This window comes from Aspergillus puulaauensis, chromosome 7, assembly GCF_016861865.1.
Source record: "Aspergillus puulaauensis MK2 DNA, chromosome 7, nearly complete sequence".
NCBI classification, from domain to species: domain Eukaryota; kingdom Fungi; phylum Ascomycota; class Eurotiomycetes; order Eurotiales; family Aspergillaceae; genus Aspergillus; species Aspergillus puulaauensis.
In genome coordinates, this window is record NC_054863.1 from 2,235,782 (window position 1) to 2,258,757 (window position 22,976).

Genomic DNA, 22,976 nt, shown 5'->3' on the forward strand with positions numbered 1-22,976 from the left:
ATATCAGCCTAGGTACTAGCCTCGCGAGACCTCCTTCCTTTAGCTTTCATTTTACGCTCTCGGCTACATGAGCATTTGCTTGGCCGTAATCCCTGTAAAACCGAAGACAGCTCCACGAGGCTAATGCAAGGTGACTGCGCCGCCAGACCGGACCTTCAGATCATTGGAAGACGAGGGGACTCAGGGGCAGTGAACCTTTACTCTCCCTTCAGTTTCATAAATTAAAGGCGGCCTTGGTCTTCTGTGCTGCTAAAACCTCCACCGCTTCTACACCTATCTTTTGGAAGTATGCCTCCAAGCGAAGACGAAGCTCTGCGCCAATTGCAACACGAGCAATCCAAGCTGCTGGATGTCATCGACGAGCTGCGCACCATCGGGGTCGGCGGGCTCGTGGAACTGCCCCAGCTCATTGTCTGCGGCAACCAGTCCAGCGGCAAGAGTTCAGTTCTCGAAGCCATATCACGGGTGCGATTCCCAGCGAAAAGCAACATCTGCACGCGCTTCGCGACCGAATTTATCCTGCGCCGCAGAGCGGTGTCTAAAATCAAGATCTCAATCGAACCGGGATCGTCGTGCTTGTTCAATCAAGAGCGAGTAAAATACATTCGCAGCTTCGCGCATGAGGACTACTCCGATGGAAATGATCTCCCGGATCTGATTGAAGCTGCGAAGGAGCATATGGGGATTACCGAGGCCGACGCCGAGAACTCTGGATTCAGTGATGATATCCTGAAAGTCGAGATCTCGGGGCCGGATAAGCCAGAGCTGACCCTTGTTGACTTGCCCGGGTTGTATTACTCGACCAGCCAGCAGCAGGGGAACGAAGGGATTGCGATCACCCGTAATCTGACGGCGAAGTACATGATGAACACCCGGAGCATCATCCTCGCGGTGATCAGTGCCAAATTAGACTACCATCTGCAGGAAGTTTTGAATATCAGCGAGAAATACGATCGTGGGCGTGAGCGAACACTCGGGATCATTACCAAGCCTGATATCCTCAAGGCCGGCTCAGAAGAGGAAGATTCGTGCTTGTCGCTCCTGCGAAACGAGAAGACGCACCTGCAGCTGGAATGGCATGCGTTACGGAATCGATCATTCGAGACGAGAGACGCATCAGACAATGATCGTGACCAGCAAGAGAAGGAATTCTTCAACAACGGCAGGTGGTCCACCGTCTCACGGGAATTCGTTGGTGTGGACAGTCTGCGCCGTCGCCTTAGCAGTATTCTCCTGAAGCATGTCCAGCGCAACCTCCCGGATTTGATATCCGACATCAGAACGAAGATCGCTGAGCGAGAACAGACACTATCAAGACTCGGACCCTCTCGATCGACCCTCCCGCAGCAACGGGGGTATCTACTGAGCATAAGCAGCGCGTTTGAGCGTGTCATGATGCAAGCGTTGAGCGGGATGTATGCGGATGATTTCTTTGGCGGAGTGGGCGAGACGAAGAGCTCGCATGATGACAATCGACTACTCCGGGCCACGATACGGCGTTTGAACGACTTCTTTGCAGAGGCGATGACCATTCGGAGCAGCCGACGCATTATTGTTGAATCGAAGCAGCTTTTCCCTACTCCGCGTCTGCCTTCTGCCGGAAACCCGTACATGGCCGGCTGGACCCCGGACTACATCCAGCGCGAGAGACTGGAAGACGAGTGTGCCCAGCTTGTTCGCCGGAATCGTGGGGTTGAGCTTCCGGGCGTCGCTAATCAGCTGCTGGTTGGGAGATTGTTTCGCGATCAGTCAAGGCCGTGGGAGGACGTCGCTCGGAACCACCTGCTTAAGACTTGGGACGCCGCGAGATACTTCGTCTATGAGCTTCTACGGCATCTGGCGGACGAGCACACTTGCTCTCTGCTCGCCGGCTCCGTGCTGGAAGCTGAATTGGAGAAGATAAGAGAGGAATTGCTGGGCAAGCTTGATGAACTTACTTCGTATAACAGGTCTGGCCATCCACTTCCTCTGGGAACCGCCTTCTTGACGCAGATCCAGAAGGCCCGGAGTGATCGCTTAGTGGAATCCTTGAAGTCAAAGCTATCATCCACAGATGAATCGGCTACCTCATTTTCGATGGTGGCCATTGAACGTAGCATTGCGGACATGGAGAAATCACACGACGAGTTTGCCGCTGCGGACATTGTCGACCAAATGCAAGCCTACTACGATGTAAGACTGCGGGTTCCAGACTACATCCAGGATGCTGATAACATATTAGGTGGCTATAATCACATTTGTCAACAACGTGGCAACCCTCGCCATTGAAAACTGCCTTGTCCAGCCTCTGCAGCGAATGATCACCAGCCAGGTCATCAACGATATGGACGATAAGCAGATTCAGGAACTGGCCGCCGAGCCTTCCTACGTCAGTGAGGAGCGCGAGCGTCTGGGTAAAGAGCTCAAAAGGCTACAGGCTGGTTTGCGAACCTTCAACGCCTATCGTCCCTTGACTCTCCCTGATAGAAACAAGTCCATATTCGGTATACCTCTCTCGTAGCTTATAACACTATGACGGTACTAAGGCCAATACATGTAGATACGATCAAGCCCAAGCCTAGCACAAACCAGACACTACAGCCAACGTCGATATCTGGTAATACACCAGCTGGCAGCGGAGACGGCGCTTTTCCAAAAGGCTTGGGTTTCTTTAGCCCTTCCGCAAGTACAAATGGGTCCGACTCTAATACTGGCGGTGGCTTTAGCGGCTTTGGTAGCGCTAAACCATCTGGTTCTCTGCCAGGTACTACAGGAAGCGGCCGGGGCACCAGCATGTTCGGTTCTCTAGCGAGCAATAAAACCGAATTTGGTGCTCAGGCGAGTACCGGTACAGGTGGGAGCCCTAGCTCCTTTGGGGGACGGTTTGGCTCTGCTGCCCCTGCTCCTGCGCCCTCTAGTTCTCTCGCCAATGGTCAGAAGGTCAGGGTTAATCTCCCCAAGGGAACCGAGACAAGCCCTGGTCAGTCTAAAAGTCCCTTTCCCCCAAGCACGAAAAACATATCCTGGTGAGCCTCTACTTCTCTCGCGCTTCTTGGAGCCATTCCTTGCTTTATGCGTGTTGCATGCTTAATCGGCTGACCCCTATATGCACAGAACGAGACTGACATGTTTTGGTCTGCCAAACAGGAGACCACACGTAGAAAAGGATACCTGGACATCCAGCATGCGCGATATATATTATCATTACCAGCACATTTCCTGCGCAACACTATTTTGCAACTACTCACCTGAGGTATATATATCCGTCACTCCGTTTAACTGGCCATGAGACTGAAGTACTGAACACACAGGAACTCCGGGTCGCAGATTATGCCCGCGGTGATCGGCTTGCAGTAAAGGAGTGTAAATAGACGTTACCATCGTTAAGTGCCTCCGACGGGACGGGATTATAAATGAAGATGCTGGGTTAACCAGACTCAAATGTAATTACAATGCTGTTGTAATTTTAGTGGGGTACAAGCATAATGCTATATGTTACCTTCACACCTGCAATATAGCTGATCTGGATACCAGGCAGAGTATCTTGCATTCTGTCAGCCCTGAGAAGGCTGAGCAAATCAATAACCAGAGAACTGAAATGACTGAACCTGGCAAAGTCTAAAGATCGAGGTTGTTCCTGCATTGGGAATGCGACGAGCCAACTAAACATATGCCGTAAGCGGTAATAGGCTAGCCTGAAACAGCAGCCGGTTCGTGACGCCCCTGATACCTGTACTTTCTCACATGGACAATATGACTTTAGAGTAAATAATTGTCCTTTCTTCCTTCAATCGTTTCTTTCATTTGGGGATACGGCCTGCTTCCAGCAGTACCCTACCTGATGTGGATCAGACGAGATCATCAGAAGCCTGCAACACGGTATCTTGGCGCGCCGTTATTATATCGGTAAACGTCACAGTAAGCGAGTCCTCTCCCTCTCGTGTTGGGCGTCCAGCATCCATCGTCCAGCATCCATCGCCCCTCACCCGTCCGTCCCCTTGGCCTTTTCTGATCCAGGAACCGGACGATGAAATCAAACTGCAAAATCTCTCAATGAATTCACTGGATGCCCTGCCGCAGGAGATCATTGCTCTGGCTCTCCAGAACTGCGACTCCTTCCACCAAATACACTGCCTCATCTCAACATGCAAACGAACCCGCTCAGTCTGGATCTTGAATCAACGCTCAATTCTCTGGCCCGTTGCCCAAGCCGAAATACCTGGTTTCAGCGATGCTCTTATAGCAGTGCGGTTTTACCATATCATCCGTTGGATTGCATTAAGCTTACCACTTCCCAGGTGCGTGCAACACGGATTGCCACAGACGCCCTGCTCCAGGGAGAGCTGCCGCCAGATCCATTCACGGTCTCGGAGCTGAGTGGCGACGCCAACAAGCCTTCGCTCGAGGAACTGAAAGAGGTTCAGACCTTGCACCGTGCCGTAAACTACCTGGAGAAGGAAATTCTATCCTACGACCAAGACAGATTCGTTTCTATGCCGGACGAGCTCGAAACCAAGCACGACGAATGCGCCCGCGTTAAGTGGAAGGTCTGGCGCGAGGAGTGCCACCGGGCGATATACCGAAATCTGGCTGCGGGGGCCATACTTTGCCGCGCATATAATGCCCCCGTTGTCTCTGGGGCCCGACCAAGAGGCTTCCTGGCCGCGTTTCTTGAGCTTATGCAAGGGAACGAAGACCCCGACTACGTGATAGAGGGCTGGTTCTCTGAAAGTGAGCAGAGCTATCTCTCCGAGATTCCGTTGTACAGTATCAAGGACTATCACAAGTGCGAGGCAGCTTTTCACCCTCTTGAAGATATCTTCGTAGAGGAAAGCAGGAAACGCGAGCCATTCGAGCCATTGGAGATGGTGGCATCTGCAAGATTGAGGAGAGACGAATCTCTTTTCAAGAACTTTGGACGATATGTGGATATCCGGAATCCTGAGTCGCTCGACCCCGACCATGCAGAAAACCTCTTCCATCAGATTCTTCACTTCATCGCTATCGTGGAGGAGGAGCCACGGAAGTTTATTTGGGATCCGAGAACCCAAGACGCTCAATGCGAGGAAGTCCCAGGCGACAGTCCCTCCACCTTTGCAATTTTCTTTGGATCTTTCGTCCCAATAAAGATTTCCGTCCGGGACAGAACGACCGTGTCCGGGAGTCTAGTCCTCCCAGGCCTTGAAGCCAAGACAGCCAAATCCAAAGAGAGCAACTATTTCGGATTCCAGTACATGGACGCCTTTCTCACCAAAGTGTGGGAGGTGGGTGGGATCCCAAACTACTATGGAGGAGACAAACGACCCCCGCCGCCTCAGTTTTATTTTGCCGAGTACATGCTCCGAAAGTATTTCAGCGTTCGATTTGCAGATGGGATTTATGAGGCTGCATGGGATGGGTTCACCCATTACGGTGCCTTGTTTACCAATCTTGAATCGAATATCTGGTATGACGAGGAGTGCTTATTTCAGTCCTCGGATGACCCTATTCCTGCAGTCTACTATAGGGATGCTTTTGAATAGTTGGTTAATAGCTGCCTTTGGTACATAATGTCAATTTATTTGCATCTTGTCATGTCAGTAAATGAACCAGACCATCTGTGCTGTTCGCCATCAACAGTCCCCAGTATACCAGGAATACTCCGACGTTGTGCAATACTCTGTCATTGTTCCTGTTCGCAGTAGAAAAGTACATGTTAGCTTCGACATCCCTATACCAATAATCAGAGGAAATAACGAAAACTCACCACCAGGCCCACAAACTGAAGTCGAGCTGCTTCCAGACGCTTGGATCTTCTTCTCTTCCATCCCCGGCACCGTGTACCACACATCCACATACCCTTCCTGATCGTCGACCCGTTTAAACGACAGCCAAAAGCCATCGTCGCAGCTAAAATACTCGCCCTTGTTGTCCTTGTCCCGGTCTCTCTCGTCATCGCACTTTGTTTCCCCATCCACTTTCAGGATTCCGGTTTCGGTATCCTCCGTGTCTTGTTGGTTCGTCTTGATTTCAACCTCGACACACTTATAGTCCCCTGTGTCGGGGTCACTTTCGTCGTCGTCGCCTCCATCATCACCTCCATCATCACCTCCATCATCACCTCCATCATCACCTCCATCATCACCTCCATCATCACCTCCATCATCACCTCCATCATCACCTCCATCATCACCTCCATCATCACCTCCATCATCACCTCCATCATCACCTCCATCATCACCTCCATCATCACCTCCATCATCACCTCCATCATCGCCTCCATCGTCATCACCACCGTCATCACCTCCATCGTCACCTCCATCATCGCCTCCATCGTCATCACCACCGTCATCATCAGGCGGAGGTCGAGGCGTAGGATCACCTGGGTCCTCATCAGAGGGATCAAGCTCACAAACATCACCGTCTTCATCGTCATCGTCGTCATCATCATCATCGTCGTCGTCGCCTTCATCTGAAGGATCATCGTGATCACTTCCAGGTGGACAAGTAAGCCCCGGCGTACAAGGCCCATCTAGACCACCACACGAACCTCCCTTACATGGTGATCCACATCCCGACTTGCATATAGGGCCCGGAGGCCCATCAACCCCAGTTATACCCGGGAACGGGCCACCGAACAGCTCGTTATCATCACCATCATCATCATCATCATCATCGTCATCGTCATCGTCATCGTCGTCATTGTCGTCATTGTCGTTGTCGTCGTCGTTATCATCCCCCGGTTCTTCCGTGGGATAAGGATACGGCGAGACGGTACGAGTAACCGGTGAATGAGTGACACCCGATTCGGACAACGGATTGGGATCGTTCGTGATAGTCAAGGGAGGGGGTAGGATCAGTGGGGTAGGACTGAAGGTGAACTCGGAGCCGGAGCTTATTGGGTATGAATGTGGCCAGAATGAGATTGTCTGGGTGGTTATGGGCGGGAGTGTCAGTGTAGTTTTTTGGGTCATTTCGTGGATTATACCACTGTCGTCAGTCCAGACAACCTCGAGGTCTGTGGTGTAGGGGGGCAATGTGATTGTTGTTGGGCTGGGAAGGACTGTCGGGGGGAGAACGAAGTTGCAGGGTGGCTCGCAGGCGACGTGGGGGTTGTCGTCCTTCCAGATGGATGGGTCAATCAGGACATCGTCACCATCATCTCCATCTCCATCGCCATCTCCATCTCCATCGCCATCACCATCACCGTCACCATCACCACTATCTCCACCATCACCATCACCACCATCTCCATCACCCTCTCCAGGCTTCCAGCTGCAGCTGTTGACATAGGAATGGATCTTGCCATTCTCAAATACAACAAGATAGTCGGCCTTGCCATCTCCATTAATGTCGGCATACACTACCGGGCCTTGCGGGTCAACACCGGTGGCGACGGTGCCCAGATTATCGAAATTTCTAGGCTTGCCGGCATCTGGGATGTTGCCCGTGTTCAGATACGCCTTAGCAGAGCCACCATCGTACTGAACGATATACTCGGCCTTTTTATCGCCAGTGAGATCTGCAAAGCGCACCTTGCTGCCCGGCTCACCAACTCCAGTTGCTACCGTAGTTCTTTCTCCCCAAATGCGCCCTCCATCTGCAGGTGGAATGTTTTGTTGATTGAGCCAGGCATCAACTGCACCACCGTCAAACACAACCAAGAAGTCTGCATACCCGTCTCCATCCAGGTCTGCAAACTGCACCGTACGGCCTGGCTCGCCCACACCTTCCGAAATGACGATGCCGGTCTGCCAGGTCCGGCCCGACCCCGGGTTAGGAATGTTGCCATTGTTGAGGTACGCTTTGACTGCGCCCCCGCCGTAGATAACCAGGAAATCATCAAGCCCGTCACCGTTGACGTCGGCAAACTCGATCCTGGACGAGGACAGATCTTCGTCCAGACCGGGAGCAATCTCGCCAACATCACTCCATTTGCCGTCTCCTCCTTTGTTCAGCCATGCGCGGGCGCGGCCTTTACCGTCCACAGAGACGATGTCGTCCAAGCCGTCGCCGTCGAGATCAGCAAACCGCAGGCTTGAATCCTTCGCCCCAACGATGCCCTGGTTCTTCCACTTGCGGATACTCCCATCGTCAGCGATGGCGAGAAAGTCTGCGTTGCCGTCTCCGTCCATGTCTGCGAATCGAATCATGTCACCTGTAACCCCCTTGACGCCAGGGGCGATGGTGCCTAGGCTGTCCCAATTGCGGCCGTCTTCATTGAGGCTTCCGGTATTTCGCCATGCGTCGACGGATCCTCCTTCGTAGACGACGACATAGTCTGAGATACGGTTAGCCAGGTCTTGCGGATCCATTGCCCTGAACTTACCAGTGAATCCATCCCCGTCCAAGTCGTACAGCTGGGCTCGGTTATTCGGTACACCAGCTGGCCCCGGTGCGATTGTAACGGCTTTCTCCCAGTTCCGCTTGCCCTTATCCTTGCCATTGTTGTGAGTGTTGCGTGCCCAGTCAACGGAGCCTCCTTCGTAGAGAATCACATAATCGGCATAACCATCTCCGTCCATGTCCTTGAAGTGAATCTTCTCCCGAGGCTCACTCAACCCTGATGCCCATTCAGGATCGAGAGACTCGAACTTGCGGCCATTGTCCACGTTCCTCCAGACCTTAGCAGCACCGTCGGAGTACAGGATGATCAGATCCGCCTTGCCATCGTTGTCGACGTCTGCCATGCGGATCATATCCCCCGTCACTTCTTTCCAGTCCGGGTTGACTTCTCCCAGGTTCACCCAGGGGTTGTTCTCTTCCCCGGTGTTCATCCAGGCCTTAACAGCGCCGCCATCATACGCCAGGATGTAATCGGTGTGCCCATCATTGTTAAGGTCTGCGAGAATGACCTTATCCCGGGAGGCACCTTCGACGGCGGGAAATATGGTTCCCTCATCATCCCAGACGCGATACCCGTCAAAGACTTGCCCTTTTCTCTCCCAAATCTTGTCTCCGCAATTGACCTGAGAAGTGTCATCACCTGCGTCTCCGTATCCTAGCCCCATCCCTGGGAGGTCATTGGCATCAACTTTGGCCGGGTCCCGGATCCACCCACGCTCGTGAGCATCGATGATAGCCTTATACCAAGCGTTCGCCATTTTAGTATACCCATCCCCATTAGGATGCTTCTTATCGGATAGATCACCGGCCGTAATCTCAATCGGCACAGACAGAATCTGCTGGCCACCGCCTTGCTTCCGCTTAATGATGGCGGCCAGCTTCGCATTAAAGGCATCCGTATTCGCCTGCATCCGAGGGTCATTTGCCCAGATCACTGGCGCCACAAGAACAGTAACGCCGGGCGCCCCCTCGAACGTGCGATCAATAATCGCCTCAATGAGGGAATCCGCCTTGTCCAAATCCACCTCCAAGTCCATATTATTCGTGCCCGCATGCACAAGCACGATATTCGGCTTCACGGGCAGAGACAACTCAAGATACTCCCTGATATCAGCCAGCATCTTGCCGCTGTGGCCCTCGTGGTTGGGGTCCGACATGTCGCCGTTCGACAGACTTCCTATCATATCGGTTGTGGAGTTCGTCTCTCGCTGCTGGGCTACCAACTGCTGTCGCAGCTTCTCCCGGTACCCGTTTTGGTCCGGCGAGCCGTTGCCTTTTGTGATTGAGTCTCCGAGTGGCATGATGCGCAGGCTAGGGAGCTCCTGCTCGGCGGCGACAGGTTGGAGTGGTGCCACCGTGAAGGTGAGCGCCAGCGCCCAGGAGAGGGCGCTTAGAAGTCTGATGGAGCGCATAGCGCATATGGGGGGAATTCAATGACTTCAACAGAGAAACAAAAAAGAGAAAATCCAGAAATGGTTTATTCTTCTCACATCCAGAGGTCTAGCTCTCCGTCGATGTTATTATAGGCATATCAAAACCTAGCAGGCCTGCCCTACTCCCCTAAGGATATATCCACCGCTCCTTCATCCCGTGGGTACAATCCGGCCCCCAACCAACCAACCCTAGCAAATGGGGCGCCTGACCAGGGGGGCAGGACAAGTCGGTCCCTTGCATTTTCCATTAACCCAATATCTCGAACTCGCGCAGCTCCCGCGGTGGCTTGCAGTTGGGGCCGCTTTTCAGGCGTCCACGGCCGGAAAGAGAACCAACTACCCGCCCCCACACAGCCGCGCAGCCGCGCGCAATGCATCTCCTTTTGTACTCCGTACATTTTGTCAGGGTTCCACTCCGGGCCGTATGCATATATGATTGGATCCGCTGCAGATTAGGGTCCGAGATCCCGTATCGCCAAGACAGCTCCGCCACGGGCTAGGCGCAGCTTGGTTCCTGAATCGGCATTCGTCCGCAGCAGATGCAGGCGGGATGGGTGAGAGACATTGCGCGATCAAGTGCGCTTGGCTGCTTATTTTCACGGGTTGGTGATATCCCGAAATTCCGCTTCGCCAATGGGAGATGCCACTGTCCTGTTATTTGTTGGAGTGTGGTGGGGGGTTTGAAGATAGTTCAGCTATCGTCCTGATTACCCTGATATTGTCTCAGGATAGGGGCGCATGTTAGCTTGAGCCAAGAGCGGGCGATGCGAGAGTGGTGGTAGTATTTCTCAGGAGAGTGAAATAACAGTGATAGTAAAAAAAGGGTGTCCTATTTATATAGTCTCTCTTCCAACTCCCTAGGCCAAGTATACAGGCCAGCTCCCCGGTTTCTAGAAACCTTCAACAATGAAGCTCCTACAGCTGTTTTCCTGCGCCTGGCTGGCCCTTCTGGTCTCTGCTGCTATATATACTGGTCCGCAGACGACAGAAATGGAAGATGGCGTTGAGGTCTGGAAAACAAAGATAAGTGACGACAGTCCCACACTCACCCACAGAGGTACGTACTTTCATTGAATTCGCATCCAAGCCTAGCTACTGACATCCAGCCGCAGTGAATGATCTTCAAACCAGGAATGCACGCCCCAAGATCGTCTTCAATTGTGCCATTGTCCCAGCCCTCTGCAACAACGCCCGGAGCAAGCTCGGCGACGGCTCAACAGCGACGATGCACTACGACGCTGACTGGGTTAAGGTCCGCAAGAACGCACGTCGAGCCTTTCCCTGCCCGAACACCTGGGACACAACCCATACATGCCCCGAGAGCAACCAGCCAAGCGAATTCTGGTTCACGGATAAGGGGAAATCGAACCTCAAGAAAAAAGAGATCAAGATGTGGAAAGGGAAGCATGGGGACGAGAGTCCGGACAATACTCAGCTCGCCCAACTCACTAGAATCACGCATGACGATGATGGCAAACCGATCGAGCAATGGAGCAAAGTTGGGGCTAAACTCACGTGTGATGAATGGCCGGCAGCATCGTATGCACCTTCTTCCAGCCCAAAGTACTGGACATGGTTCCTGACGATGTCTGTGTAGATGGATCGAAGGGGGCCAAGGAGCAAATTCTTACTGTGGGTTTCCTTCCGCGACGTATTGTCGTACATAACATATCTCGAGCAGCAGTACTCATCAAGCTTGCTTTTATTTAGGTGCACCAGGGCGTGCCAAGTGCCCACAAGGCGGAAAACTGAATACCGAACAAGACTTCCAGAGTTCAGTTTATGGCCAAGTCATTGTGAGTGATTCGACCCTTGGCCCTATATATATATATCATGCTGATGCCCTTCACCACAGAATTGGTACAACAAGTTCTACGATCAGTGGCCGGTAAATGACAGCTGGACCGACAACAAGGACATCAAACACGACTTAAATTATCAGATTTTCAAGTTTGACATCGAGCTGGTGAGTGACGGTGATGATAAATATGCCACCTGGCTTGAGGCGAATGGCCGCAAACGATACTGCTTTCCCAAGTCGGATGGTGCTGGCTGCAAAACAAGCTGGGACGAGGATCCCGACGACTACTTTGGCCAAAAAGCGTAGGGCAGATGTGCCTATGAGTCTTAGTAAAGAGGGGCCTCTCCTTGTACCTTGGAGTTTGTTGAACCTTGTTCTGGGGTTTGAATGTGTTCTATATTATATGCAGTGCAGTCCGCAATCTAGCTTCGATGGAGACCTCCTAAGTTGCTATAATCTCTACAAGCCTCTCAACGTCCTCAATGTTAATATCTTTGTTCTGCTTCCGGGCCAGCGATACCGCGCAGGAAACAACAGTGTTAATCTGCTCCACGCTAGACACCGTGGTTTTCACCACTTCTGGGATGTATGTATACGCTGACGAACCTGACGACCATTAAGCCTGTGCTGCGAGTGCCGCAGGTCCTCTTCTGTAAACCCGGACAGCTCGGACATTTTTGCCACGTTCTCCAGGAAATTCCTCCATACTCCCTGCCGGCTGGACTCGTTTAGGCCCGGGTAATCAACGGTGAAATGGATTCGGAAAGAAGCAATGTTGGGATGGGAGTACTTTGGAAAGCGTCGTCAATCTCATTAATTGTGTTTTACTCTGCGTTTTCTAAGGAGCGGCTCAGGGGGAACTATGTCATATGCACTAAACAAGCAAATGCAGCTCTAGTTGATTCACCGTGCCAGACTACCAACGACCATATTCGCATGACTGAATCAAAGCATATACTTGAACAACGGCGACCGATCCCCCATCACCTGCAGCTCCTCCGTGCTATACATCTGCTGGATGTTATCATCATTAAGTGCCTCCGACGGGATTATAAATGAAGATGCGAATGGTAAATATTGGGTTCACCACAGTCTCAAATGTAATTACAATGCTGTTGTAATTCTAGGGGGGTTATCTAGCGGTAAGTTCCTGGGGTAAGCTATAAGTATAATGCTATATATACTACCTTCACACCTGCAGTAATGTTGACCTGGATACCAGACGGAATATCTTGCATTCTCAGATGCAACGCACTGGAGTGACCCGGCTTCGTGGAGAAATAGGCCTTTTCTCGTCTCTCAATATGGAAGTGTTGTACTAGAAATATGCTATTAACAATATACCGAGCATGGTTGTCATCCGCGAAATAGCATAGCTGATCTCCTTTTTATTCTTATTCAACTGGAATGCGAGAACATGTGAGAGGAGCGCTCAGAATAACCGCTATGGATGCTAATTACAATTGTATTTCCACCTGTATTCACCAGTGGTGAATTGAGGTTTCGTTTATCTTCCTCCATCTATGCGGCAGCTATGAGGTTGTCAAATCAATCTTTTCCGCAACAATCTTTAGCTCGGTATCTGTAACACCTGGTGAGGACGGTTCACGGGGTGTTTGCTGGTATTGCAACCTGAGCTGGATAAGATCATTGAAGCTGACGCCGATAAATTGTGGGAGCCCCTTTGCACCTGGCTCCTCTCTAACACGCGCCATATCTTCTATCGCGCCATTCATTACGAGGAGCTGGATGAGCAAGGCGGCATCCTTGGTGTTCTTCTTCGCTGCTGCATGCAGCGCCGTGATTCCTGTTCCTTTACGAGGTGACACAGGACGAGTGTTGACCCGTGGGTAGTCGACTGGTGCCCCATACGACAGTATCTGCTTCGCCAGAGACAATGTACAGCTTGACTTTGCTATCCTCACCAGGATGGCTCCTAGTATATGTGGTTTCATGTATGCTCTGAGCTCCTCCAGGGTATGTTGCAATCTGGTTTCCTTCAAAACACTACCCTTGATGTCACTGAATACCGGTTGTTTGAATACATTGTCAATTAAGGAGTTGTGGTGTTTATAACGGCGTGAAGAATATGGCTCTGCGCTGGTCGGCTCTGGTTGAACTTGTGGAGATTCTTCTAGCCTGCTCAGGATGTATTCTTCCCACTTTCTATAGATCCTCTCGGATTTCACGTTGAGGACCACCTTCATCAGCTCTGTAGCATCGGTTGAGTCTGCCTTCGCAATAGCCCATTCGGCACACTCAATACTCTCGCTTCTCACTGCCGCCCGTACGACCCGCCGTGAAAGCTCTGTCTCGCCGAGCGGGGCTAGCAGTTGTGTTATGGCTAGTGAGCCCTGTTCAGCTGCAATAAGCCTCGCAGCAGCAACGACTTCCGGGGATAGCTTTTGCCCACCAGGTGACGACATCAGGCGTTGTACGTTTTCCGCGTCGCCTTCTACCGTGAGCGTAAACAGGAGAGGCTGGGCATCCTCTGGTTTCAGGTTGGATAGGTCGTCTGCACTGAACTTTTGAGTATGGAATTGAGCTAGATGCTCGTTGCATCGTCTCTGCACGTTGAACCCAAGAGTATAATAAATGCAGTTCGGTACTGGGCATTTGAAGGGCCGCTCGTGGTTTGCTACATGGGTGTCTCGCTCCTGTCTCGTCGTAAATCCGCGGCGGCTGTACGTGCAGAACAGGTATGTGCATTTAAACAGGCAAGGGCCGTAGTGTATTTGCATTCCATGACTGAAGTCATCATCTGCTACCAGGTCCTCGTAATGGCTCTGCAAACGGACGAGCATTTTCGAGGTGATCAGGGGATCAAAGTTGACCCAAGCTTCGCCTGCCCGCCGTAAGCTACAATTGTACCTTTGCTTTTTTTTTTTTTGCGAAGGGGTCTGGCACTTACTGTTGTTTCTGTTCCACCCCCAACGCTTCTCGGCAAGATGGAATCTGAAAGTCTGACGGACGGTCTCATATGCCGTTGGATAGCGTTTCTTGTAGATGCTATTCGCGTACGGCGGGTCCCGATCATCCATCGTGGCCTGGAATTCATGATTCCTATATCGCTGCGTCAAGTGGTCCAAAAGCCCCCCAACGAGATAGGAATCTGGGCAAATGCTATTCAAACGTTGGAGTAATGTAGGAAGATAGAAGTGTGCATACTGAAGGAGTCGGTAACCACCGCACATGATATCACCCAGGATTTGGTCATCCTCAAGGTCTGGATCTAGTAAATCCGATGCAAGGTAAGCTAGAAATGCTGCTGCCAAATCTCGCGTCGCTCCCCCCCTCGTTAATATGGTTGGGGATTTGGCGACCGAAGATGTAACTGATGTGGATATTAGTGGCCAGATTCCCGTCACACAGTGGACGCAGGCTTACTCTCGGACAGTGAAGTGAACAAACTGCAGTTTGCCATCAACAATCTCAATAAGAGGACCACATAATGAGATAAAATCCTGCGTGGCAATGCCTGTCGATATCCACGCGGTGCGCTCGGGATCCGTGTCAATCAATAGAGCCTGTTCCATTTCGAATATGGTCATGGGTATGGGGGCGCAGCCAATCCAGCCCAGGACTTTTCTGCTCTTTTCTCGGCGGCGGGAACTCATTCCATTGATTCTATCGAAGATGCGCTGATACCTGGTCCATAGTTAGGCTACTTGTCGACTTGGAAGATCGAACCAAGACCCACGCTTCATTCAAATCGTTCGGCATCGCTTTGAGTTCACGTCGAATTTCATCTATGCTGATCTCATCCACACTGTCGAGAATGATTCGTGCAAAAAGAAACATGCCTAAAATGGAGATGTAAGTTCGTCCTGTGCAAAATGCAGATTGGGACTAGCACTCACCATCTGCCTTGGCTGATAACGGGGATAGAAGCTCACGCAGCTCGAGACCAAGCTTGGAGTCAAATCTCCGATTGCTTATCCAGTTATCGGACCTAGTATTGATGTAGGCCTGGATACTGCCAGAATTCCTCTTATTTACCTGGATGCCTGCCGCCTTCCGCTCAAGTACTCTGGATATGTCCGCTTCGGATTGACTACAGATCAGAAGACGTAGTTCACTACATGCCTTTGTGAGCTCGTCCAACCGCTGCAATAGAATCTGTCTCTCATCGCGGTCCATTTCGTCGAGGCCATCCATAACACACAATGTAGGCCCAGCTCCCAGAAGCCACGTCTTGAACAGGTCCAAGACATACCCCGTGTTTCCGCGCAATTCGCGTTCTGTGGCGTCATTCAATACTGCCTGGAGGTCGATGTCGTCCTCTGCTGCTTGGAAAACAAACGACTGCAATACCGAGAGGGCTGTCTGATTGGCATTGTTTGCACAGCTGAGGAAGACAAACAGGGTTTGCTTTTTTAGGGTTTGCCGAAGGTGATCAATCGCCGCGCCGCAAAGGTACGTCTTCCCCGACCCCGGGATGCCATGTAGCCAGAGCCATACGGTAGGTTTATTGTTAGCGTCGTTCACACCCCCCTGCCACTCACAGAAGTATGTATCGACCAACAGCCATTCTTCGCACCCCGGAACAGACCTGTTGCGAATCCAGTCGAGCCGGTCATCGTACATATTAACGGAGATGCGGTCACGCAGACTGAAGAACTTCTGACTCTGCTGAAAGATATTCGTTTCCTCAAAGTGGGCAAGAGAACGAATACGGTTCTCGTGAGCTTCTTGGATGTCGAGCAGCGTCACCTCATCTCTCAGGAGGGCTGAGTGTTGCTTGAGGTTGGCTACCACGACGTTGAGTTTCAGCAGGTGGCTGTCCCACAAAGCATCAAGCATTTGCTGCCAGCCTTTGATTCTCGCAGTTAGCGCCCAGCTCTTTTTCAGGTTTTTGCGCATCTGCGACCGACTTGACGGGTGTACCTACGCGGCTTGCGAAAGAAGTCAAAGTTGACGCGGTAAAAATCCAAAATATCCTCGTAGAACAACGCCATCAAGGCCTTGACGGTATCACTCGCCCCGAAAGTTCCACTCATCAGCTCAACGTGTGGCAAGGCGTGCCCTACTTCGACCAGGATAAGCACGACCTTATCCAAGGCGCTCGTCATTTGACTTGACCATTGCAAGAGGAGCTGGAGAGGACCCCATATCAACGCCAGGATCTCTGGCTTAGCTTGCACAAAGGTCCCAATTACGTTCGAGTACATCGAAAGACGATCCAGAAAAGGCCTGATTTTCACGAGGTGCCGACTCTTCCCAGCGGCTTCCTCTTGAAGTTTCATTGTCGTTTTGCATACCTCATCGATTGTGGTGGTCGCTAGTATCTGCTTATACCGTGCTTAATCATCTGGCGCCCGGACCCACCTGGCGCCCGATTTCTCTTATACACCGACATTTTCCTGTAGACTTCAGCACCTCATAACTCATTCAATATGACTTCAATGGATGCGGCGCTGGCATATTTAGATTCTCTGGATCCTAGCGAATCGATTAACCATACTAAAGTTGCAAATAAGTATGGTTTAAACCGATCAACGCTTTCTAGGCATCATCGCGGGGTTCAACGCTCGAAAGAAGAGCAGTATGCCAACCAACGATTTCTCAACAACCAACAGACAAAAGACCTTTTAAATTATATTAATAGATTGACGAGATCCGGCCTATTTCCATCCCACCAGATGATTGCTAATTTTGCGGAGGAAATTGCTGGAAAACCGCCTGGAAAGAACTGGGTTTCGCGCTTTGTAAAGCGACATGAGGACGAGCTTGTCAACCGCTATACAACTGCCATGGATGCCTCACGCAAGCGGGCTGATTCTGCATTATATTACTCTTTATACTTTGATGCGCTTGAGCGGAAAATACGGGAATATGATATTCAGCAAGAGGATATTTACAATATGGACGAAAAAGGGTTTCTTATAGGAATTCTTCCTAAAGGCAAGAGAGTCTTTTCTAGGCGCACCTACGAGCGTGAGGGTATTCGACAGCGGGTTCAGGATGGTAATAGAGAGTGGATCACAACAATTGCCTGTATCTGTGCAGATAAGACCTCTCTTTCTCCTGGTCTTATATATCAAACGGTATCTGGAAAGCTTCAAGATAGCTGGCTGCAGGGCTTTGAAGAGAACTCACACCAGTGTTTTTTTGCATCCTCGCCATCTGGATGGACCAACAATGATCTAGGATACGCCTGGCTTCGAGATGTATTTGATCGCGAGACCAAGGAGAAAGCTAGAAGGCGTTGGCGGCTTCTAATCCTTGATGGCCATGGATCTCATGTCACAATGAAGTTTTTAGACTTCTGTGATAGTAATAAGATCCTTACTATTACCTTTCCGCCTCATTCCACGCATTCCCTGCAGCCATTAGATGTTGGGATCTTTGCTCCTCTCTCCAAGGCGTATGGGGATCGATTAGAACGATTTTTGCATAACTCTCAAGGCATCAGTGCAATTAGCAAGCGAGACTTCTTTCCTCTCTTTTGGGAGAGCTGGGAAACGGCTTTGACAGCAAAAAATATTGAGAGTTCATGGAGATCTGTTGGATTATGGCCATGGAATCCGGAGAAGGTTCTAGCAAGGTTTACCAAGCTACCAGAGGAAAGACCATCATCTAGTGAATCGTCAAAGTCAGTACTGCAAGCAGAGGACTGGCGGAGGATAGAAAGACTTTTAAAACAAGTTGTTTCTGATGTTTATGACCAAAACACCAAGAAACTAAGCTCTACGATGTACCACCTCTCTACAGAGAATATTATACTGAAACTCCGCTGCCAGGGCCTTGAGGAAGCGTTGGTGAATGAGAAAAGGAAACGCCAGCGTGGTAAACCGCTTATATTCCAACTTCAGGATGCAGAAAGTGGTAATGCAGTGTTCTATTCTCCAAAGAAGATCCAGCAAGCACGGGATCTCCAGAAGGAGAAGGACCAGGCAATTAAGGATGCTAAAGCTTCAAGAGAAGAGGCTAAACTTCGCCGCCAGCAAGAAAAGGAGGAGAAGCGACTAATTATTGAGGAAAGAAAGAGGATTCAGGCGTCTAATAAGCAACTCCGCGTGCAGCAAGCTGAGGAGAAGAAACGTCAAAAAGAGGCTGCAAAGGAGGAGGCGCGGATAGCTAAGGAAGTGGATAGTCAGCTTCAAAATGATATCAGAACTGCTAGAAAGGGTAAAAAGAAGCAATCTACACCTTCAACGCCTCAAAATAAGCACGATATTGTTGTCCAGGAAGCTGAGGTTGTTGAAGAGTCCTCTACAACGATAAATCGTCGAGGGCGCCAGATTCGCCTCCCCCACCGGTTTCGTGACGATTAAAAGTGTATATAGGGTTTTCAGCGCGTCAAATTTGCCACACTAAAAGATCTCTAAGAAATATAGAATGTATTGGGTTCAAAAGCTTCATTTTTAGTAGTGTTGTTGTGTATAGAAATCGGGCGCCAGGTGGGTCCGGGCGCCAGATGATTAAGCACGGTAGACGTTCGGGTCTTTGAGTTTGTTCCGGAAGGACCGCTGGGCCTGGCCAAAGGCTTCCTCGACGGGGTCTACGGTCGCCATATTGGAGAAAATCGTTGGAAAGTTCACAATCCCCAGGCGCGCGGTTGCGTGATGAGATCTGGGGCTAAGTATATTATAACCCCTGTCACTACGGTGGGAAGAAAGCCGCTGAACCGCAATTCCGCCTGCTGCTGCGCCGTAACTCAGCCTCTGGAATGTGATGACCAAGCCACCCCCTCGCCTCTGCGCCGGCCCATTCTTAAGACTCGCCCTCTCTCCCTTTTCGTTCTCGAGGGCGGCCAACCATGGTTGTACCGGAGAAGCGGGGGGTTCCCGCTGACGGGGGACGGCCCGGACCCAAGAAAGTCAAGCACAACTTGTCGGACGAGACAGGCTTGCAGCATGTTATCAACAGCCTTGCCCATATTGACCTCCCAAATGACCGTGATTCCCAAACCGCTGACTCTTCGAGCCATTCAAAAGCCCGGGCACCCGCAACAGCCACGAAGCCAGCCCCCTCCGTGGGCGCCTATGACACGTGCTTTGGATTAGTAATCACCGCCTGTTGCGCTCTATACCTTGGGCGAATGCTAATAGCACATCTAGATCTGCATGCAAGCTACTTCTCGCGGGTTAATAGTGCCACAGGAGTGTACTCCGTTCACGCTTGAATTCGAGGGGCACGTGGTGTCCATTACTTCAAAGGCCACGAATGAGTGCGTGGCAGTCCTTGTATCTGAAACGCTCTCATGTGTAGTTCGCCAGTTTGCTGTGACCTTAGCCGGTACAGTATGCGGCAAAAAGCCACAGAGGCCCCGTGCCGCAAATTCAGCTGCAATGATCTACGCAATAGGCCCACAATTTATTTCAGTTAGGCTGATAGTGTACGGATTCATGCAGCAAAAGGACGCCATCGCGAATGCCCTGGCAGAAGGGGGCCTATTTTTCCAACATCCCGGTGAATGGGAATTCGACCAAAGTGTAAAGTACCTGAATCCCCAGTACCTCCTCGGACCTGGACAAGAAATGCCCCCCCTAGAAGAGCTTTCAGTTGCGACTTGCTGCGTCACTGGTGGACCGCGTTCAGCGCAAGTTCGTGGCCTACTTGACGAAAGTGCAATCAGTCAAATCCAGAGAATATTCGACACGCCGACGTCGCTTGGATTGATCGAAGAGATTAAACCGAGCTCGAGATTAACGACGCCTCTAAAGAGGTATGAAATGATCGTTTCTAAGTGGGGGACTGCTTACATTTACCATCTAACAAATATCGCCATAGGCATCAAAACGAGGCGTTGGTCATGATGATCGAGAAAGAGCAGGGCATATATGAGAAGGCACACTTTCCAACAATCTGGAAGGCATCTAAAAACTCGAGAGATAGGGTTATGTAGGTCTCTTGCAGGAACCCTCCCGAGATACTCTGACACGAAACCACTGTTTTCATCTAGATACCAAAATATCGTAACCGAACTGTTCGAGGTAGCCCATCCGCCACCCCTTGGTGGAGGTATACTGGCAGATGTGTTTTCCCCCCAATCGCTAGACCCGGAGTAAATGGAATCATTGCTAAAAGCTTCTAGGATATGGGTTTAGGAAAGACCCTGTCAAGCCTGTCAATCATTTGCGACCATTTGGACCAGCTAGATAAAACCTCACATGTTGGGCTGAGAGTTCCAAGGTCTACCTTGATTGTGACCCCCAAATCAAGTATGATACGAATCAAGCCTCCGGCCGTTGCAGTTGTGATAGAGCAATCGCTAACATTTTTAGCCATTTACGAATGGGGCAAACAAATCTCACTGTAAGTTTCTTCATTTTCCCACTTTTGTCACTGCACTCCTCTACTCCTTACCCCGCCTTATATCAGACAGTTCAATAATAGTTTTACCGAAGTCATATTCACCCTGAGAAAGTTCGGTGGATGATATACCATGGGCCAAACCGACAGGAAACCGCATGTAACCTGGCCGAGTATGATATCGTATTAACCACGTACGATACGCTTAGACCCGAGGAAACGAGGAAAGGCCCCTTGTTTGAGAATGAGTGGGCCAGAGTGATCCTTGACGAGGGTAAAGAACTGCATATACCTCATTTCCTGGCAATGTTGCTGATCGTACGGAATGTACTTGTAGCCCACAGAATAAGAAACCGCAATTCAAAAACCTTTACAGCGGTGTGTGGCCTCCGGAGCCAGCGCCGATGGTGCCTTACAGGAACACCCATTCAGAATCGCCTGGATGATTTTGGCGCTCTATTGGCGTTTATCAAAACACCTTCACTCAGCACTAAAGCGCTATTTGACGAGTACATTGCCCGACCGATTCAGGAAAACAAAAAAAATGGGTTGAAGATGCTACAAAAGGTCGTGGCGGCAACTTGCTTGCGCAGGACGAAGGACAATCACCTCACGGAATTGAATTTGCCACGCAAGCTAGAGAAACTAGAATATGTCACCATGGACCGAGACGATAGAGAACTATATGAGTTCTTCAAGCGTTTCTCGTTTCTGTCTACCAAGAGCGAAACGACTACCCAGAAGCAGGCTCCTAATGTCCTGGCCCTCCTTTGCATGCTTCGGCTCATTTGTGACCATGGGGAGGCCCTATTGACAAATCGGGCGCTTAAAGCATGGAGGGAGCATGATCCAAAACTGCTGTCCTTGGGGATGCTGGAAGCAAATGTCACGCAGTGCGTCTCCTGCCATGCCCAAGTGGACGGAGCCATTCCGGGCAATATTACCATTGAAGAATTAGGCTGCGGGCATGTCCTTTGTGACTGCTGCACAGCAGAAGCTCAAAATTGCGGGAGTCAACCTTCGTGTCCAAGCTGCGGCATGGCTGGAGAGCTGCCGGCGTCATTTAATACTCAATCAGGGTCCCAAGAAGCATCAAAGAGTCCGGAAAGACGGCGATATCCACCATCTGCCAAGGTGCAGGCAGTTCTGCACAATATCTCGAAAAGGCAGGGACAGGCTGGTTCGAATGTACAGCCCTGTAAGGCGTACGACTCGCCCCCGAAGATGTGTGGATGTCAGCTGTTTGCTAACTCTCTGCAGGGTGATTTTTAGTCACTGGACGAAAATGCTCGATCTTATAGGAAATACCCTTAACGAGAGGGGAATGGCATTCCAACGTATTGATGGACACTCATCCTTGCTTCAGCGCAAGGATTCTATCGAGACATTTTCTAGCGATCCACAGTGTAGCATCCTGTTGGCAAGCATTGGGGCTGCCGGTGAAGGGTACCGTCTCGATTCCTCGTAGCCCTGATTGGACTTCTCTCTACTAACCATGACGATAGCATCGACCTCACCATCGCAAACTCTGTCCATATCATGGAGCCCCATTGGAATCCTATGGTCGAATCACAAGCAGTTGATCGTGTGCATCGTATTGGGCAGAAACAGGATATCGAAGTGGTCAGATATGTCGTACAGGATTCCATTGAACTTGTAAGTCATTGCACAATGGTTAACGCGCGGTACTTACCTCACGTCATATAGTATGTTCGCTGGGTTCAGAACCACAAGTTACAGATGATAAGGGAATCTCTGTCGTCGTCGTCCGAACATAATGCGGAGACAGTATCGGATGTGCGGTGGAAGGTAAGTCTTGCATTTCGTTGATTTACCGGGGCGTGGCCTTTACTTATTTTTCTAGAAATTGTTAGAGTTCCTTGAATAAAGCCTACCTCCTCGTTCAAAACTGGTGCAGGTGCTTCGGTTATTGACGGAATTATGGACGGAATTCATTGACGCGGTTTTATATTCTAGACGGTATTTGGAAATTAATAAACCAATGCTTGGATTCTGAGGCAAAAAAATATGGATATGAGCTGGTAGCCGGTAAACTACCCAATTGGACTCCACGGAGCCTTCTCCCAGGTTCCCGCATATGCAGTATAATTGCCGTTATTTCCACGGATGAATCCCAGACGGGGGGTACGGCAGACCCGCCATTGTTGACGGCAACAAGG

The 22,976-nt window shown here is 50.6% G+C and overlaps 7 protein-coding genes across 7 annotated transcripts; 4 read left to right on the top strand and 3 right to left on the bottom strand.

Moving 5' to 3' along the window:
• Window positions 1-288: 288 nt before the first annotated feature.
• APUU_70841S (uncharacterized protein) lies at window positions 289-3,009 on the top strand (the record flags this gene model as incomplete). The annotated part of the gene is made up of 3 exons (XM_041695759.1): window positions 289-2,172; window positions 2,222-2,483; window positions 2,540-3,009. The coding sequence occupies 3 exons, from the start codon at window positions 289-291 to the stop codon at window positions 3,007-3,009; spliced, it is 2,616 nt and encodes an 871-aa protein (XP_041561457.1).
• Window positions 3,010-4,032: 1,023 nt separating this feature from the next.
• On the top strand, window positions 4,033-5,501 carry APUU_70842S (uncharacterized protein; the record flags this gene model as incomplete). Its single annotated transcript, XM_041695760.1, has 2 exons — window positions 4,033-4,224; window positions 4,278-5,501. 2 exons carry the CDS (start codon window positions 4,033-4,035, stop codon window positions 5,499-5,501), a joined length of 1,416 nt encoding a protein of 471 aa, XP_041561458.1.
• Window positions 5,502-5,591: 90 nt separating this feature from the next.
• On the bottom strand, window positions 5,592-9,488 carry APUU_70843A (uncharacterized protein; the record flags this gene model as incomplete). Its single annotated transcript, XM_041695761.1, has 3 exons — window positions 5,592-5,650; window positions 5,726-8,239; window positions 8,288-9,488. 3 exons carry the CDS (start codon window positions 9,486-9,488, stop codon window positions 5,592-5,594), a joined length of 3,774 nt encoding a protein of 1,257 aa, XP_041561459.1.
• Window positions 9,489-10,643: 1,155 nt separating this feature from the next.
• Window positions 10,644-11,844, top strand: APUU_70844S (uncharacterized protein; the record flags this gene model as incomplete). Its single annotated transcript, XM_041695762.1, has 5 exons — window positions 10,644-10,794; window positions 10,850-11,276; window positions 11,335-11,369; window positions 11,448-11,533; window positions 11,593-11,844. 5 exons carry the CDS (start codon window positions 10,644-10,646, stop codon window positions 11,842-11,844), a joined length of 951 nt encoding a protein of 316 aa, XP_041561460.1.
• Window positions 11,845-13,070: 1,226 nt separating this feature from the next.
• APUU_70845A (uncharacterized protein) lies at window positions 13,071-14,732 on the bottom strand (the record flags this gene model as incomplete). The annotated part of the gene is made up of 2 exons (XM_041695763.1): window positions 13,071-14,383; window positions 14,450-14,732. 2 exons carry the CDS (start codon window positions 14,730-14,732, stop codon window positions 13,071-13,073), a joined length of 1,596 nt encoding a protein of 531 aa, XP_041561461.1.
• A 25-nt stretch (window positions 14,733-14,757) lies between these two features.
• On the bottom strand, window positions 14,758-16,784 carry APUU_70846A (NACHT domain protein; the record flags this gene model as incomplete). Its single annotated transcript, XM_041695764.1, has 5 exons — window positions 14,758-14,872; window positions 14,926-15,186; window positions 15,239-15,341; window positions 15,399-16,352; window positions 16,430-16,784. The coding sequence occupies 5 exons, from the start codon at window positions 16,782-16,784 to the stop codon at window positions 14,758-14,760; spliced, it is 1,788 nt and encodes a 595-aa protein (XP_041561462.1).
• A 2,516-nt stretch (window positions 16,785-19,300) lies between these two features.
• APUU_70847S (DEAD/DEAH box helicase) lies at window positions 19,301-22,684 on the top strand (the record flags this gene model as incomplete). Its single annotated transcript, XM_041695765.1, has 12 exons — window positions 19,301-19,546; window positions 19,602-20,209; window positions 20,275-20,385; window positions 20,447-20,519; window positions 20,579-20,705; window positions 20,769-20,799; window positions 20,892-21,070; window positions 21,134-22,001; window positions 22,057-22,242; window positions 22,302-22,452; window positions 22,504-22,605; window positions 22,661-22,684. The coding sequence occupies 12 exons, from the start codon at window positions 19,301-19,303 to the stop codon at window positions 22,682-22,684; spliced, it is 2,706 nt and encodes a 901-aa protein (XP_041561463.1).
• Between the last annotated feature and the right edge of the window lie 292 nt (window positions 22,685-22,976).